This window comes from Vicugna pacos, chromosome X (assembly GCF_048564905.1).
Source record: "Vicugna pacos chromosome X, VicPac4, whole genome shotgun sequence".
Taxonomy (NCBI): domain Eukaryota; kingdom Metazoa; phylum Chordata; class Mammalia; order Artiodactyla; family Camelidae; genus Vicugna; species Vicugna pacos.
In genome coordinates this window covers 113,405,822-113,419,338 of record NC_133023.1, presented here as the reverse complement: position 1 = coordinate 113,419,338, position 13,517 = coordinate 113,405,822, and the positions used below count along the sequence as shown (strand labels likewise).

At 40.7% G+C, this 13,517-nt stretch overlaps 2 protein-coding genes across 2 annotated transcripts in view; one reads left to right on the top strand and one right to left on the bottom strand.

Moving 5' to 3' along the window:
• The window catches only part of VBP1 (VHL binding protein 1), a 66,485-nt gene extending 65,455 nt beyond the window's left edge, over positions 1-1,030 (bottom strand). The window contains exon 1 of the mRNA XM_072956494.1: positions 883-1,030. Coding sequence (XP_072812595.1) covers positions 883-961 — 79 coding nt within the window. The 5' untranslated portion in view covers positions 962-1,030. The remainder of the gene's footprint in view (positions 1-882) is intronic.
• CMC4 (C-X9-C motif containing 4) overlaps positions 1-13,517 on the top strand; it is an 87,191-nt gene that overhangs the window by 10,350 nt on the left and 63,324 nt on the right. The gene's annotated exons all lie outside the window — the stretch shown is intronic.

The window sequence follows — 13,517 nt, the reverse complement described above, 5'->3', positions numbered from 1 at the left end:
CCTGGGAGTCCATTCTGTCTTTGAGCCACAGATAACTAAGACTTGAGACCCTTCTAAGAAGCCTGGCTTGTTTTTCTACAGCCTGTTGTGTCTTAAGTTATATGAATATGTTGTGAATCGTTGATGTTTGAATTTAAAGGGCCATTGGTTGTCTTCCAGGCTCAATCAGAAGTGGGAGGTGATGGTGCGAGTAGGGGAGGGAGCTGGAGGGGAGGGGAGCTGGGAGAGGGGAGGTGGGGGGAGGGGAGCTGGAGGGGAGGGGAACTGGTGGTGAGGGGGCTTGGGGAGGAGAGCTGGGGGAGGGGCTGAGGGAAGGCGAGCTGGCGGGGAGGGGGGCTGGAGGGGAGGAGAGCTGGGGGAGGGGAGTGGGGGTGGGTGGTGGGGGAGGGGCTGAGGGAAGGGGAGCTGGCGGGGAGGGGGGCTGGAGGGGAGGAGAGCTGGGGGAGGGGAGTGGGGGTGGGCGATGGGGGAGGGGCTGAGGGAAGGGGAGCTGGCGGGGAGGGGGGCTGGAGGGGAGGAGAGCTGGGGGTGGGGAGTGGGGGGTGGGCGGTGGGGGAGGGGCTGAGGGAAGGCAAGCTGGCGGGGAGGGGGGCTGGAGGGGAGGAGAGCTGGGGGAGGGGAGTGGGGGTGGGCGGTGGGGGAGGGGCTGAGGGAAGGCGAGCTGGCGGGGAGGGGGGCTGGAGGGGAGGAGAGCTGGGGGAGGGGAGTGGGGGTGGGCGGTGGGGGAGGGGCTGAGGGAAGGGGAGCTGGCGGGGAGGGGGGCTGGAGGGGAGGAGAGCTGGGGGTGGGGAGTGGGGGTGGGCGGTGGGGGGAGGAGCTGAGGGAAGGGGAGCTGGCGGCCATCATCAGAGGCACTCCCACACGGGCCAGGCCTCGACTCACCCGCTAGGTGTTTGGGCCCGGGTTCGGTTGGCTCGTCAGTGGTCGCTCTGAGGGCAGCCTTGGACGCAGACGACCCCATCTGAGCGCGCGTCGCAGGCTGCCAGCCACGAGGGTGATGGCGGCGGCGTCTGGCCCTCCTCCCTCGGACCAGCGGTCTGAGCCCGGGAGCCGCAGCCCTGGCGACGGAGGGGGCGCCAGAGATGATGGCACAAAGGCTCAGCCCAGCAGGTGGCCCTCACCGGCGACCTTTTCCTCACACAGCCCGACGTGCGCCGGCACAATTATGAGGTGAGACTTGAAGGCGCGAGGCGCGCGGCCAGGCCCCGCAGTGTGCGGACGGGCGGGCTGGGGCCGAGCGACCCCCCGACAGGCAACGGCAGACGCCTTGCGTAGCGGACGTCCAGGAAGAGAGCCCACGCCAAGCACCGAGTGAATACTGGGAGGAAGAGGGGCGGGTGGGGGCTCTGGGTGGAAGGTCCGGGGGGCTTCAGGTCTCGGGCAGGTTGGCGGTCCTGGGACGGCTCTGTGGAAAACCTCCCAGCGGAGGCGGCATGGCTGGGGAGGCTTCTGCCACGCGCCATGGGGGCTGTATCCTCCCTGAGGTCAGGTCTTCCCACCCTTCGTCCAGCATCAGCTACAGAAGTTCGTAGACTTGTTCATAGTGTTCCTTCATCACCACTTTAATATCCTGGGAATCTGTAGTGATGTTACCTCTCTCGTTCCTGATGTCACTAGTGTATGCCTTCTCTCCTTTCTTTGTGGTACGTCTGGCTAGAGAGTTATCAATCTTAATCGATCCTTTCAACGAACCACCTTTTGGTTTCATTGATTTTCCCTATATTCTTTTTTGCTGTTTCATTGATTTCTGCTCTTATCCATATTACTCCGTTGCTTCTAGATGCAGTTTAGTTTGCTCTTCACTTTCTGGTTTCTTAAGGCACCTTAGTTTACTGATTTAAGATTCTTCCTCTTCTGTAAGATAGGACTTTAGACTTAAGTATTGCTTCTGTTGTTATCAAAGAACATTTTTCTTGTGGTGAGGGCTTAGCACTCAAGAGGTCCTGGGTTCAATCCCCAGGACCTCCATCAGTCAATCAATGAACCTAATTACCTCCCCCCCCCAAAAGAACACACACACACAAACATGTTTCTTATTATTTCAACCTTCTAAATTTTAGAACAGAATACATGCTCTATCATCGTAAATGTTCTGTGTACCCTTGAAAAGATGCATATTTTTCTACTGTTCAGTGCTGTGTTCCATTAAATGTGTGTTACAGTTCTTGGTATTATATCACAAGTGACTGAGGCCCTGTTCCTTTGCACTTTTTACACCCTTTATTGCCCCTGTGCTTCAGCTTTGACACTTTCTTTTGCTATGTCTTCAAGTTCACTGAACTTCTTTGTTTCTTTTTTGCAGAGTCTAATCTTAATCCCATACAGGAAGTTTACATTTCCAATAATGTATTTTTCATCTCTAGAAGTTCCATTTGATTATTTTTATGTCTTTCACTGCTCTCCTCATTATGGTCACATTTTCCTTTAAACCCTGGAGAATTTCATATTACCTAACAAGGTTATATGTTTGCCTGCTTATTCCTTTATCTTTGACATTTCTGGCTCTGTGTCTATTCACTTATTTTTCTCTTGTGTATTGGTAACATTTTTCTGCTTCTTCCTATGTAATTTTGTAATGTTACTTCATTGTGTGCTGTATTTCTATGTATTCCTTTAAAGAATGTTGAAGTTTGTTTAGACAGGCACCTACATTGATATCACTTTTATCCTTTCAGGGTATGTTTTCTCAAACAGCTTTATTGATACTTAATTCACATATCATACCTATTTAGTCTACAAATTGGTAGGTTTTAAACTATATTCAGACTTGTATGACCATCACCAAAATCATTTTACAACATTTTCACCACCTTAAAATGAAACCCCAGACTCATTAGCCATCACTCCCCATTTCTTCCTAAACCTCCCATCCCTAGCCAACCACTATTCTACTTTCTGTTTCTGAAAATTTTCCTATTCTGAACATTTCATATAAAAGTAATTAGTTAATATGTGGGTCTTTGAGACCGCCCTCTTTCTCTTAGCATAATATACTCCAGCATCATTCATGTTTTAGCATCAATCAGTACTTCATTCTTTTTTATGGCCAAATAATATTCCATTCTATGGGTATACTAAAATTTATCTATTCATTCATTAATGAACCCTGGGACTGTTTCCCTTCTTGAACTATTGTGAATATTGCTTCTTGTACAAGTATTTCAATACCTGTTTTCAGTTCTTTTAGGTATATACCTAGGAGTGGAATTGCATAGTCATATACTAATTCTATGTTAAACTTTGTGAGGAACTGCCAAACTATTTTCCAAGGTGGCTGAACCATTTTATAGCCCCACTAGCAATGTATTAGCATACCAATTTCTCCACATCCTTGCCAGTATTTGTTTTCCGTTCTTTTGATTATAGCCATCCGAGTGAATGGGAAGTGGTATCTCTTTGTGGTTTTCATTTAGATTTCCATGATGACTAATGATTCAGAAGACTTTTTTCATGTCCTTATTGGCAATTTGTAGATCTACCATGGAGAAATGTCTATTCTGATCCTTTGATAATTTTTAATTGAGTTGTTTATCTTTTTTCAGCTATATTGAGGTATGATTGACAAATAATTATATATATTTAGATTGTACAATGTGATGTTTTAAAGTATACAGGATGAAGTTTTATATAGTATACATTGTGAGATGATCACCACAATAAATTAACACATCCATCACTTCACATGCTTACAATATTTTCTGTGGTGAGAACACTTAAGATTTATTCTTTTACCAAATTTCAGTTATAAAATACAATATTATTAACTGTGGTCACCATGTTGTACATTAGGTCCCCAGGACTCATTCATCTTTTTAAAAAAATAATTCATCTTGTAACTGAAAGTTGTACCCTTTGACCAGCTTCTCCCCATTTCCCTCATCCCCCAGGCCTCGGCAAACTCCCTGGTTATGTGAGTTCAACATTCTCAGATTCCACATGTAAGTGAGGTCATACATTATTTGTCCTTCTGTGCTTGCTTATTTCACTTAGTATAATATATAATGTCCTCCAGGTTTATCCATGTTGTCACAAATGGCAGAATTTCCCTCTTTTTATGGCTGAAGAATATTTCATTTTCGTTATTTACCTGTCAACAGACACTAGATTGTTTCCACATCTTGAATATTATGAATAATGCTGCAGTAAACAGGGGAGTGCATATATATTTGAGCTCCTGATTTCATTTCCTATGCTATATACCCAAAAGTTGGATTGCTGGATCATATGGTAATTCTATTTTTAATTTTTTGAAGAATCTACATACTGTTTTACATAAATGCTATACCAATTTACATTCCTACCAGCAGTGCATGGGGGTTCCCTTTTCTCCACATCCTCACTGACATTTGTTATTTGCTGTCTTTTTTATAATGGCCATCTGACTGGTGTGAAGTGATATCTCACTGTAGTTTTGATTTTCATTTCCCTGATGATAAGTGATGCTGAGCATTTCTTCATGTTCCTGTTGGCCATCTATATGTCTTCTTTGGAAAAATTCAGGTCCTAGTCCTATTTTTAAATTAGATTGTTTGTGGGTTTTTTTTTTTTGCTATTGTTGTATTCGTTCCTTATATATTTTGGGTACTGACCTCTTATCAGGTATATGGTTTACAGATATTTTCTCACATTCCATAAGTTGGTTTTTCATTTTGTTGATGGCTTCCATTGCTGCACAGCTTTTTAGTTTGATGTCTCACTTGTTTATTTTTGATATTGTTACTTTTGCTTTTGGTGTCAAATCAAAAAAGTCATTGCCCAGGTAGATGTCAAAGAGCATCCACCTAGGTTTAACTCTAGGAATTTTATGCTTTCAGGTTTCACATTTAATCCATTTAGGTTAATTTTTGTGTATGGTATAGGATAGTACTCCAGTTTCATTTATTTGCATGTGGATATGTAGTTTTCCCAACACCGCTTATGAAAAAGACTATCCTTTCCTCATGGTGTATTCTTGGCTCCCTTGTCAAATATTAGTTGACTGTGCGTGGGTGGGTTTATTCCTGGAGTCTATTCTGTTCCATTGGTCTATGTGTCTTTTTATGCCAGTACTATAGTGTTTTGATTACTGTAGTTTTGTAATATCACTTGAAATAAGGAAGCCCACAGCTTCGTTCTTCTCACTCAGGATTACTTTGGCTATTTGAGGTCTTTTGTGGTTCCATATGAATTATATGATTTTTTTCTATTTCAATGAAAAATACCATTGGAATTTTGATAGAGATCACATTGAATCTGTAGATCACTTTAGATAGTATGATCATTTTAACAATATTCATTCTTCCAATCCAGAAACACAGGATATGTTTCCATTTATTTGTGTCTTCTTTGAATTCTTTCATCAATATGTTACAGTTTTCAGTGTAGAAGATCTTTCATCTCATTGGCTAAATTTATCCCTAAGTATTTTTGATGCTATTGTATATGAGAGTTTTTTCTTAATTTCTTTTACAGATAGTTTGTTAGTGTATAAAAAATGCAACTGATTTTTGTATGTTGATTTTGTATCCTGCAACTTTACTGAATTTGTTTATTCTAAAAAAATTTTGGTGGAGTCTTTAGGTTTTCCTACATTTAAGACTGGAAATTGACACAACATTGTAAACTGACTATATAACTCAATAAAAAATGTTTAAAAAAAGACTATATCATCTGCAAACAGAGATAATTTAACATCTTTCTTTCAAATTTGGATGCCTTTTATTTCTTTTTATTGTCTAATTGCTCTGCCTAGGACCACCAGTATTATGTTAAAAAGTGGTGAATGGGCACCCTTGTCTTATTTTTGATCTTTGAGAAAAAACTTTCAGCTTTTCACCATTGAGGGTGATTTGAGCTATGGGCTTGTCATACGGCTTTTATTATGTTGAGATACATTTATTCTACATCTAACTTACAGTTTTGTCATGAAAAGATGTTGGGTTTTGTCAAATGCTTTTTCTGAATTTATTGAGATGGTTATATGATTTGTATGCATCATTCTGTTAATGTGGTATATATCATGTTTATTGATTTCGGTATTTTGAACCATCCTTACATCCCAGGGATAAATCCAAATTGATCATTTTGTATGATCCTTTCATTATGTTGTTGAATTCAGTTTGCTAGTATTCTGTTGAGGACTTTTGCATCTTTATTCATCAAGGAGATTGGCCTGTAATTTTCCCTCCTTGTAGTGTCGTTATCTGACTTTGGTATAAAGGTAATGCTGGCCTTATTAAATGAATTTGGATGTGTTCCCTTGTCTTCAATTTTTTTGGAAAATTTTAAGAAGGATTATCATTAATTCTTCTTTAAATGTTCTGTATAAATCACCCATGAAGCCATCCGGTCATGGGTTTTTTCCCCTGGGAGGTTTTTGATTACTGCTTCAATCTTATTTATTATTGGTTTGTTCAGATTTCCTACTCATAATTCAGTTTTGGTAGGTTGTAAGCTTCTAGGAAATTACCCATAACTTCTGTTACCTTATTTGTTGGTATATAATTTTTCATAGTAGTCTCATGATTCTTTATATTTCTATGGTATCAGCTGTAATATCTTCCCTTTCATTTCTGACTTTATTGAGTGTTCTTTTTTTCATTAGTGTAGCAAAATGTTTGCCAACTGTATTTATCTTTTTAAAAAACAAACTTTTAGTTTTGCTGATCTTTTCTATTGTTTTTCTGGTCTCTTTCATTTATTTCTGCTCAGATTTTTATTATTTCCTCCTTTCTGCTAACTTTGGGCTTAGTTAATTCTTCTTTTTCTAGTTCCATGAGGTGTAAAATCAGGTTATTCGTTGAGATTTTTTTTCTTAATGCATGTGTTTATTTCTCTAAAATTCTCTCATAGAATTGCTCTCATTGCATCCAATAGAATTTGGTATATTGTGTTTCCATTTTTATTTGTCTCAAGGTATTTTTACTTTTTTTCTTTAATTTATTCCTTGATCCAATGATTATTTACAGTGTGTTGTTTAATTTTCACATATAAGTAAGTTTTCCTCCTGTTATTGATTTGGTTTCATATCACTGTTGTCATAAAAGATTGATATGATTTCACTGTTCTTAAATTTGTTGACTTGTTTCATTCCCCAATTGTGACCTATCTTGGACAGTGTTCCAGTCCAGTTTATCTATTTTTTCCTTTGTTGTTTGTGCTTTTGTTTTGGTGTCATACCTAAAGATCCATTGCCTAATCCAATATTATGAATATCTAACCCATGTCTTCTAAGACTTTTATAGCTTTAGCACTGAACATGGAAGTCTGTGATACATTTTGATTAAACTTTTGTAAATGATGTTAGACAGGGGTCCAGTTTCATACTGGTCTCTAGTTTTCCTTTCTTGTGATGACTTTGGTGTTGGCATAGAGTAATATTGGCCTCATAGAATGAGTTGGGAAGTATTTCCTCCTCTTCTCTTTCTGAATAATTTGTGAAGGATTGGGGTTGTTGTGAATTTGTATTAATTGAAATATTTGGTAGAATTCACCAGTGAAACCATCTGGTCCTGGGCTTTTCTTGGTGGGAAGTTTTTAAAGCACAAAAATACAATTATACTGCCTTTTATGTTTATCTATGTAGTTGCCTTTACCATTGATCTTTATTTCTTTATGTGAATTTTACTGTCTAATGTCCTTTCATTTCAGCCTAAATGACTCTCTTTAGTATTTCTTGCAAGACAGGTCTGTTAATAGTGAATTTTCTCAGGTTTTTTTGTTTTTGAGGAATGCCTTTATTGTAACTTCATTTTCAAATAATAATTTTCCTGGATATAGAATTCTTCATTGATAGCTTTTTCTTTCAGCATTTCAAATATGTCATCCCACTGCCTTCTGGCTTCTGGTTTCTAGTGAGAATTCAGTTGTCAGTATCTTTGAGGTATCTTTGTATGTGATGAGTCATTTGTCTTTTGCTAATTTCAAGATCCATTGTCTTTGGCTTTAGACATTTCAACTGTGTGTCTAAGTATGGATCTCTTGAGTTTATCATATTTGGAATCTTTGAGCTTCTAAAATGTGTAGATTCAAGAATTTCATTAAATTTGGCAAATTTTCAGTCATTACTTCTTTTAATATTCTTTATGTCCCTTTCTCTCCCTTCTCTTTATCTGGACCTCCCATTATGTGTATGTTGGTATGCTTGATGTTGTCTGATGGGCCTCTGATGTCATGTTACTTTTTCATTTCTCTTTCTTATTCTCAGACTCAGATAATTGACCTGTCTTCAAGTTCACTGATTCTTTCTGCCTGTTCAAACACGTTGTTGAGCCTCTGCAGGGAATTTTTCATTTTAGTTATTATTTTTTCAGCTCCAGAAATTCTATATTGTTCCTTTTAAAACATTTTATGTCTCCCTGCTTTTATTTTTTATTTGGTGAGACATCATTCTGCTGGTTTCCTTTTGCACTTTGAGCATATTTACAACTGTTGATTTAAATTCTTTGCCTACTAAGTCCAATGCCTGGGTTTTGTCCAAGATAGTTTCTATTAATTTCTTTTTTCCTGTCAGTGAGTCATATATTCTTATTTTTTGGCTTTCATAATTTTTTGCTGAAGTATGTAACTCTGAAAATTGGATGCTTCCTTCCCCAGTTTGTTGCTCTTCATTTAGTGAATGATTGAGTAAATCACAGTACTGCCACCAGAAAGAATAGTAAGCTACTATTTTAAATGATAATTATGAAGTCTATGCACCATGTAAAATTTTAAAGATTATGTCAAATGGAGAAAATCCACATACAGAACTATAAGATGCATTAGTACTAGAAGTGGATAAAAACTGAAATAACAACACAACATTGTAAAATGATTATAAATCAATAAAAAATGTTAAAAAAACTGAAATAACAAGAAAAACAAAAAGGAATAGCAAAAGTGATACTAATTGTATTATGATGATGAGATGACAGATGAATTTCCCTTTGTATTTTCCAGTTTTTCTTTATTATATTACTTCTTTTACTTTTAAATATTGGACATTTTATTTTAGTTTTGTGTTATGAAAGTAATACATGTTCACTGTTGAAATTCAAAAAACAGTTTACAGAAGATTTCAAAGTGAATAAGATTCCCTTTCTCTGGCCTTAGTCTCAATCACAGAAGGTAATTAGCCAGTTATCATTTTCTCATGTAGCCTTTCAGACATTATATATATATGTATATATAGGATCTAAAGAGTAATTCTTTATAATTTTCAACTTACAGAAAAATTGGAAGAACAGTACAAAAAAGTCTCATGTACCCTTCACCCATATTGCTCCATTGTTAATATTCCACCACATTTGTGCAGTGTGTGTGTGTGCATGTGTGTGTACCATCATTATCATTAGGCTTTCTCTGAACCATTTGAGAACAGCTGCAGACATGATACTCCATCACCCCGAAATACTTTCATGTGCATTTCTCAAAATCAAGGGCACTCTTGTACATAACTGCCCCATTGTCAAGCAAAAGGCAGGGCACAGGAGTGACTGCTTTGGCTTGTAAAGTAACAAGTCCTTTTTAGATACTGATGACTGCAGCACCAGTTGTGGCACACTCCACTGCCCAGGAGCCCCTTCTAGACTGCACCTAAGAGGTTTTATATTCTGCAGTTATACTCTGAGTGGGGCAGGGCTGAAAGACATAATACCTCATCATAATCCAAAAGGTAATGAGAAACTGTCTGGAGACAGCCTCCCAGGGGAGATAAGGAGGGAGGGAGATGGCCTTACAAACTTCCCATTCTCTCGTGTTCCAGTTGGATCACAAGGCATCCTGCCAAGACCCAGATAAATCCTGACTCAAGCTTTGCGTGTATGGATACATGCAAGGTCATGAGGGTACCATGGTGGACCCATTCTATTCAACCCCTACCACTGACTTTTCACCAACCCAACTAAGACTTCTCAGGAGCATGGGGCACCCCATCAAATATACTCTAATTAATTGTACTGATAAAAGCTTATACAAATTCATTCTGTTTGTTTTAGGCACACAGGACAAGAGTGACCATGACTATGATTCTCTAGTATTATAATCAGGCCCACTTGGAGGATAGACTTCACCCAGGCTCCAAAACTGGAACTAAGCCAGTTAAATATGCCATTGATCCAGGTGCAGTAACGGGTTTTGACAGCTGTACATAGCCTGCCTTGACTGGCAGCGCAAAGCCCAGGGCAATGTGACACTGTTCGTTATCCCTGCCGCTTCTACCAGAGAATGTGGAACAGTTTGTGGGTGGCAGGCTAGTATTTTGTTGAGCTGGGGGTCAGAGTCCAAGTCTATTAAGTTTTGTACAAAAAAGTTTTGTTAGCGTCCAGAAAGTCAATCTTGTCCTGTCATCTTGGCCTGAGGCTCTTCACTCTTAGAGGCAGCAGCTGCTGGGATCTCTGGGAGAGTCCTTACAGTCTTTGTTGGTCGGCCATCAAGTTGAGAGTGGTGGTGGCAGGCTGGGTTCACTTGTTCAGGTTCCCTGCAGGCATCCTGGGGTTTAAGGGGTGCTCTCTCTACCAGCCAGGACTCTTGCTCTCCTTCCACAGCCACGTGATTGGTGTGACAGTCACTGGACTTCTCTGGGAGTGGCTCGGTAGTTTCCTTTTTGTACTCCTTGTACCTAGAATAATGGATATGGATGATAAAGATCAGGAATATGACGTGACGACTCTTTAAAGTGATGCACCCACATCCAGCAGGCAGAGCCGGATGACAAAGAACACCTACCTCCAACTCCTCTTTGCTTCTCCCGGATTCCAGCAGCCAGGATTCCCAGGGGTAGGCATGGGCGGAACAAAGGTAGAGTGAGTAGGGTTAATGATGCACTTTAGGTCTCTTACAGCCAGCCTAAACTTCTACCTGCTTCCACTGCTCATAATTAAAACATCGTGTTTTGATGTGAGGTACCCTTCTGCAGAACTGCCACAATTACAGCTCAGACTGACTCTCAGAAGTGTGTGCTGCACTGAAAGCTGAGCCTGTCTTGTTAAGTGTTTCCTTAGAGTCCATGCCATCTTTCAACAGTCCCTGCTGCCTGGGCAGCACAAACATGATGCACATTCCCCGAGGTTCCTTGCCCTGAACACCCACATGGCTCACGTGGTCTTGTGCAAATGCTGCCATGACGTTTGTCCCACAGAGGCTGACTTGATCATCTGTCAAGTGCCAGTTCACTCAGCCCAAAGTGACAATATGTTGGCTACTGCCTGTATCGTCGTGAAAATACAAGAAGGTGCATTTGGGAGGATGTTGCAAGGCAAGCACCACAGGTTTAAGCCATTTTCTCAGGGGCCGCACAGCTGTGGCCGTCCATTAGTGCAGAGGACAGCTGGATGACTGAAGCTCGGGCCTGCTGCAGCACACGCCTGATGCAGCACACGCCTGACGCAGGAGAATTGGCTTGTAAATGTCACAATTCCCTGGAAAGATACCTCCCATTTGAGTAAAAGATCTGATGAAGAGGTTGGGAGCGGGTATCTGGCCTTAAGTGGGTTGATCCATCTTTGAACCAGGCCCAGACATCTTCAGGAACCAAAAGCCTCAAGGAAGGAGAAGGCAGTGGTGTAAAGATCACTCTACTAATGAGGCGCTTGTAGCAATAGTACAGTGATCTTCTGCTGCATAATTTCTGCAAGCACTCCTGTTTCCACAGCTCCTTCAGCAGGACAGTGATCGACCACGTCTCCTGTCCTGGCATCCTATACTGCTTTCCTGACAGCACACAGCTGAGCTGGGGAAGCCATGTGGGCTCCCAGCAGTGCACTCACTCCTCCATCACTGTTCTGATTGTGGCGTCCTCTCACTGGAAACATCCCTGACAACCTGAAGAAGTATGAAGCAGCCTCAACACATCTGGCCCCACAGTTGTAAGCATGGGGGTATGAGGAATTCCATCAAATCAAACAGAAGACACATTAGCTTCAAGGACTTCAGTAGTGTGACCATAGTCAGCTGAGTGAACCAAAATGGCAACACTGTAACCTGGAAAGGTCTTAGCAGTAGTGAGGCACCACCAATAGCCCAGGGGGACGCCACAGGTCTGACGCAGCCTTTTCCTTTTTGTACCATAAAACAAATGGGCCAGTTTGGAGCAGGAGTTAACAGTTTGTTTTTATTCTTTAAATCAGGAACACAGAATTCTTTACCTTGCAAAAGACAGCTCTTTTTCTTTGACTGACAGAGGACTAAGCGTTGTGAACTGATCCCATTGTTTCAAGAAATGTTCCTTGACAAGCAGGCATCTGAATTCTGTTGGGGCTTATCAGTCGTTCCACCAGGTGGGCAGCCACAGCCATTGAGACTGGGAACTTGCCAACAACCAAGACATTATTTATACAGTGAAAACTGGGTACCAGAGAAAATTCCTAACCCTTTGTGAACATGTATGGTTTAAACATGTTACATATTTCAACACCAGTTACACATTCTTGCAATTAATTGGGCCAAGCCTCATGCGCAAGTTTACTTTAGCGTGCTTTCCTTTCCTTTTCTTTTTTTTAAATGGAGGTACGGGGGATCAAACCCAGAACCTCATGCAGGCTAAGCATGTACTCTGCCACTAAGCTATACTCTCCCCACTAACAAGTTTACTTTTAACGGTTTTTTTTCCCTCTTCACTTCAAGTTTTGTCCAAACTCTAAGAGGATTTTTTGTTTATGTTTTAGCAAAAAGAGGTACTACATCTTATCTCCTCAGCTAGGAGTGTAGGGAGCATGGGGCAGACGGGAAGAAGCCAGCCTGCGGGGTTAGCTGGAGCTTCAGGGAAGATTCTCTCTTTCTTTCAGTTTTATAAACAGCTTTACTGAGGCATAATTTACATACAATTCACCCATTGGAAGTGTACAACTCAATGGTTTTTAGTATAGTCAGAGTGTTGTCCAACCATCACCACAAGTCAACTCTAGAACACTTTCATCACTTCAGAAAGAAACCCAATACCTTTCTGCCCTCCAGCCTCTGGCCACAGCTAATCTGTTTTTGTCTCTGTGGATTCCCCTGTTGTGAACATTTCACATAAATGGAATTATACAATATGTGTCCTTTCATGTCTGCCCTTTTCCACTGTGTTTTCAGGGTTCATTGATATTGTAGCAAGTGTCAGTACTTCATCCCTTTTTATGACAGAATAATATTCCATTGTATAGATAGACCACATTTGTTTATTACAGTTACAGTTTATGGACATTTGGGTTGTTTTCACCTTTTGGCTATTGTGAATAGCTCTGTTATGAACATTCATGTCCAACTTTTTGTTTGAGTACCAGTTTTCAATGCTGTGAGATAGGAGTGCAGTTGCTCAGTCTTATGGTAATATTATGTTGAACTTCTGGAGAAACTACCAGGCTATTGTCCAAATTGGCTGCACCATTTTACATTCCCATCAGCAGTGTACAGGTGTTCCACTTTCTCCACATCCCCATCAACACTTGTAATTAGCATACTTTTTTATTCTGGTCGATGTGAAGTATCTCATGGTTTTGATTTGCATTTCCCTGATGACTAATGATGTGAAGCATCATTTCATGTGCTTATTGACAATTTTTGTATCTTGTTTTGTGTGT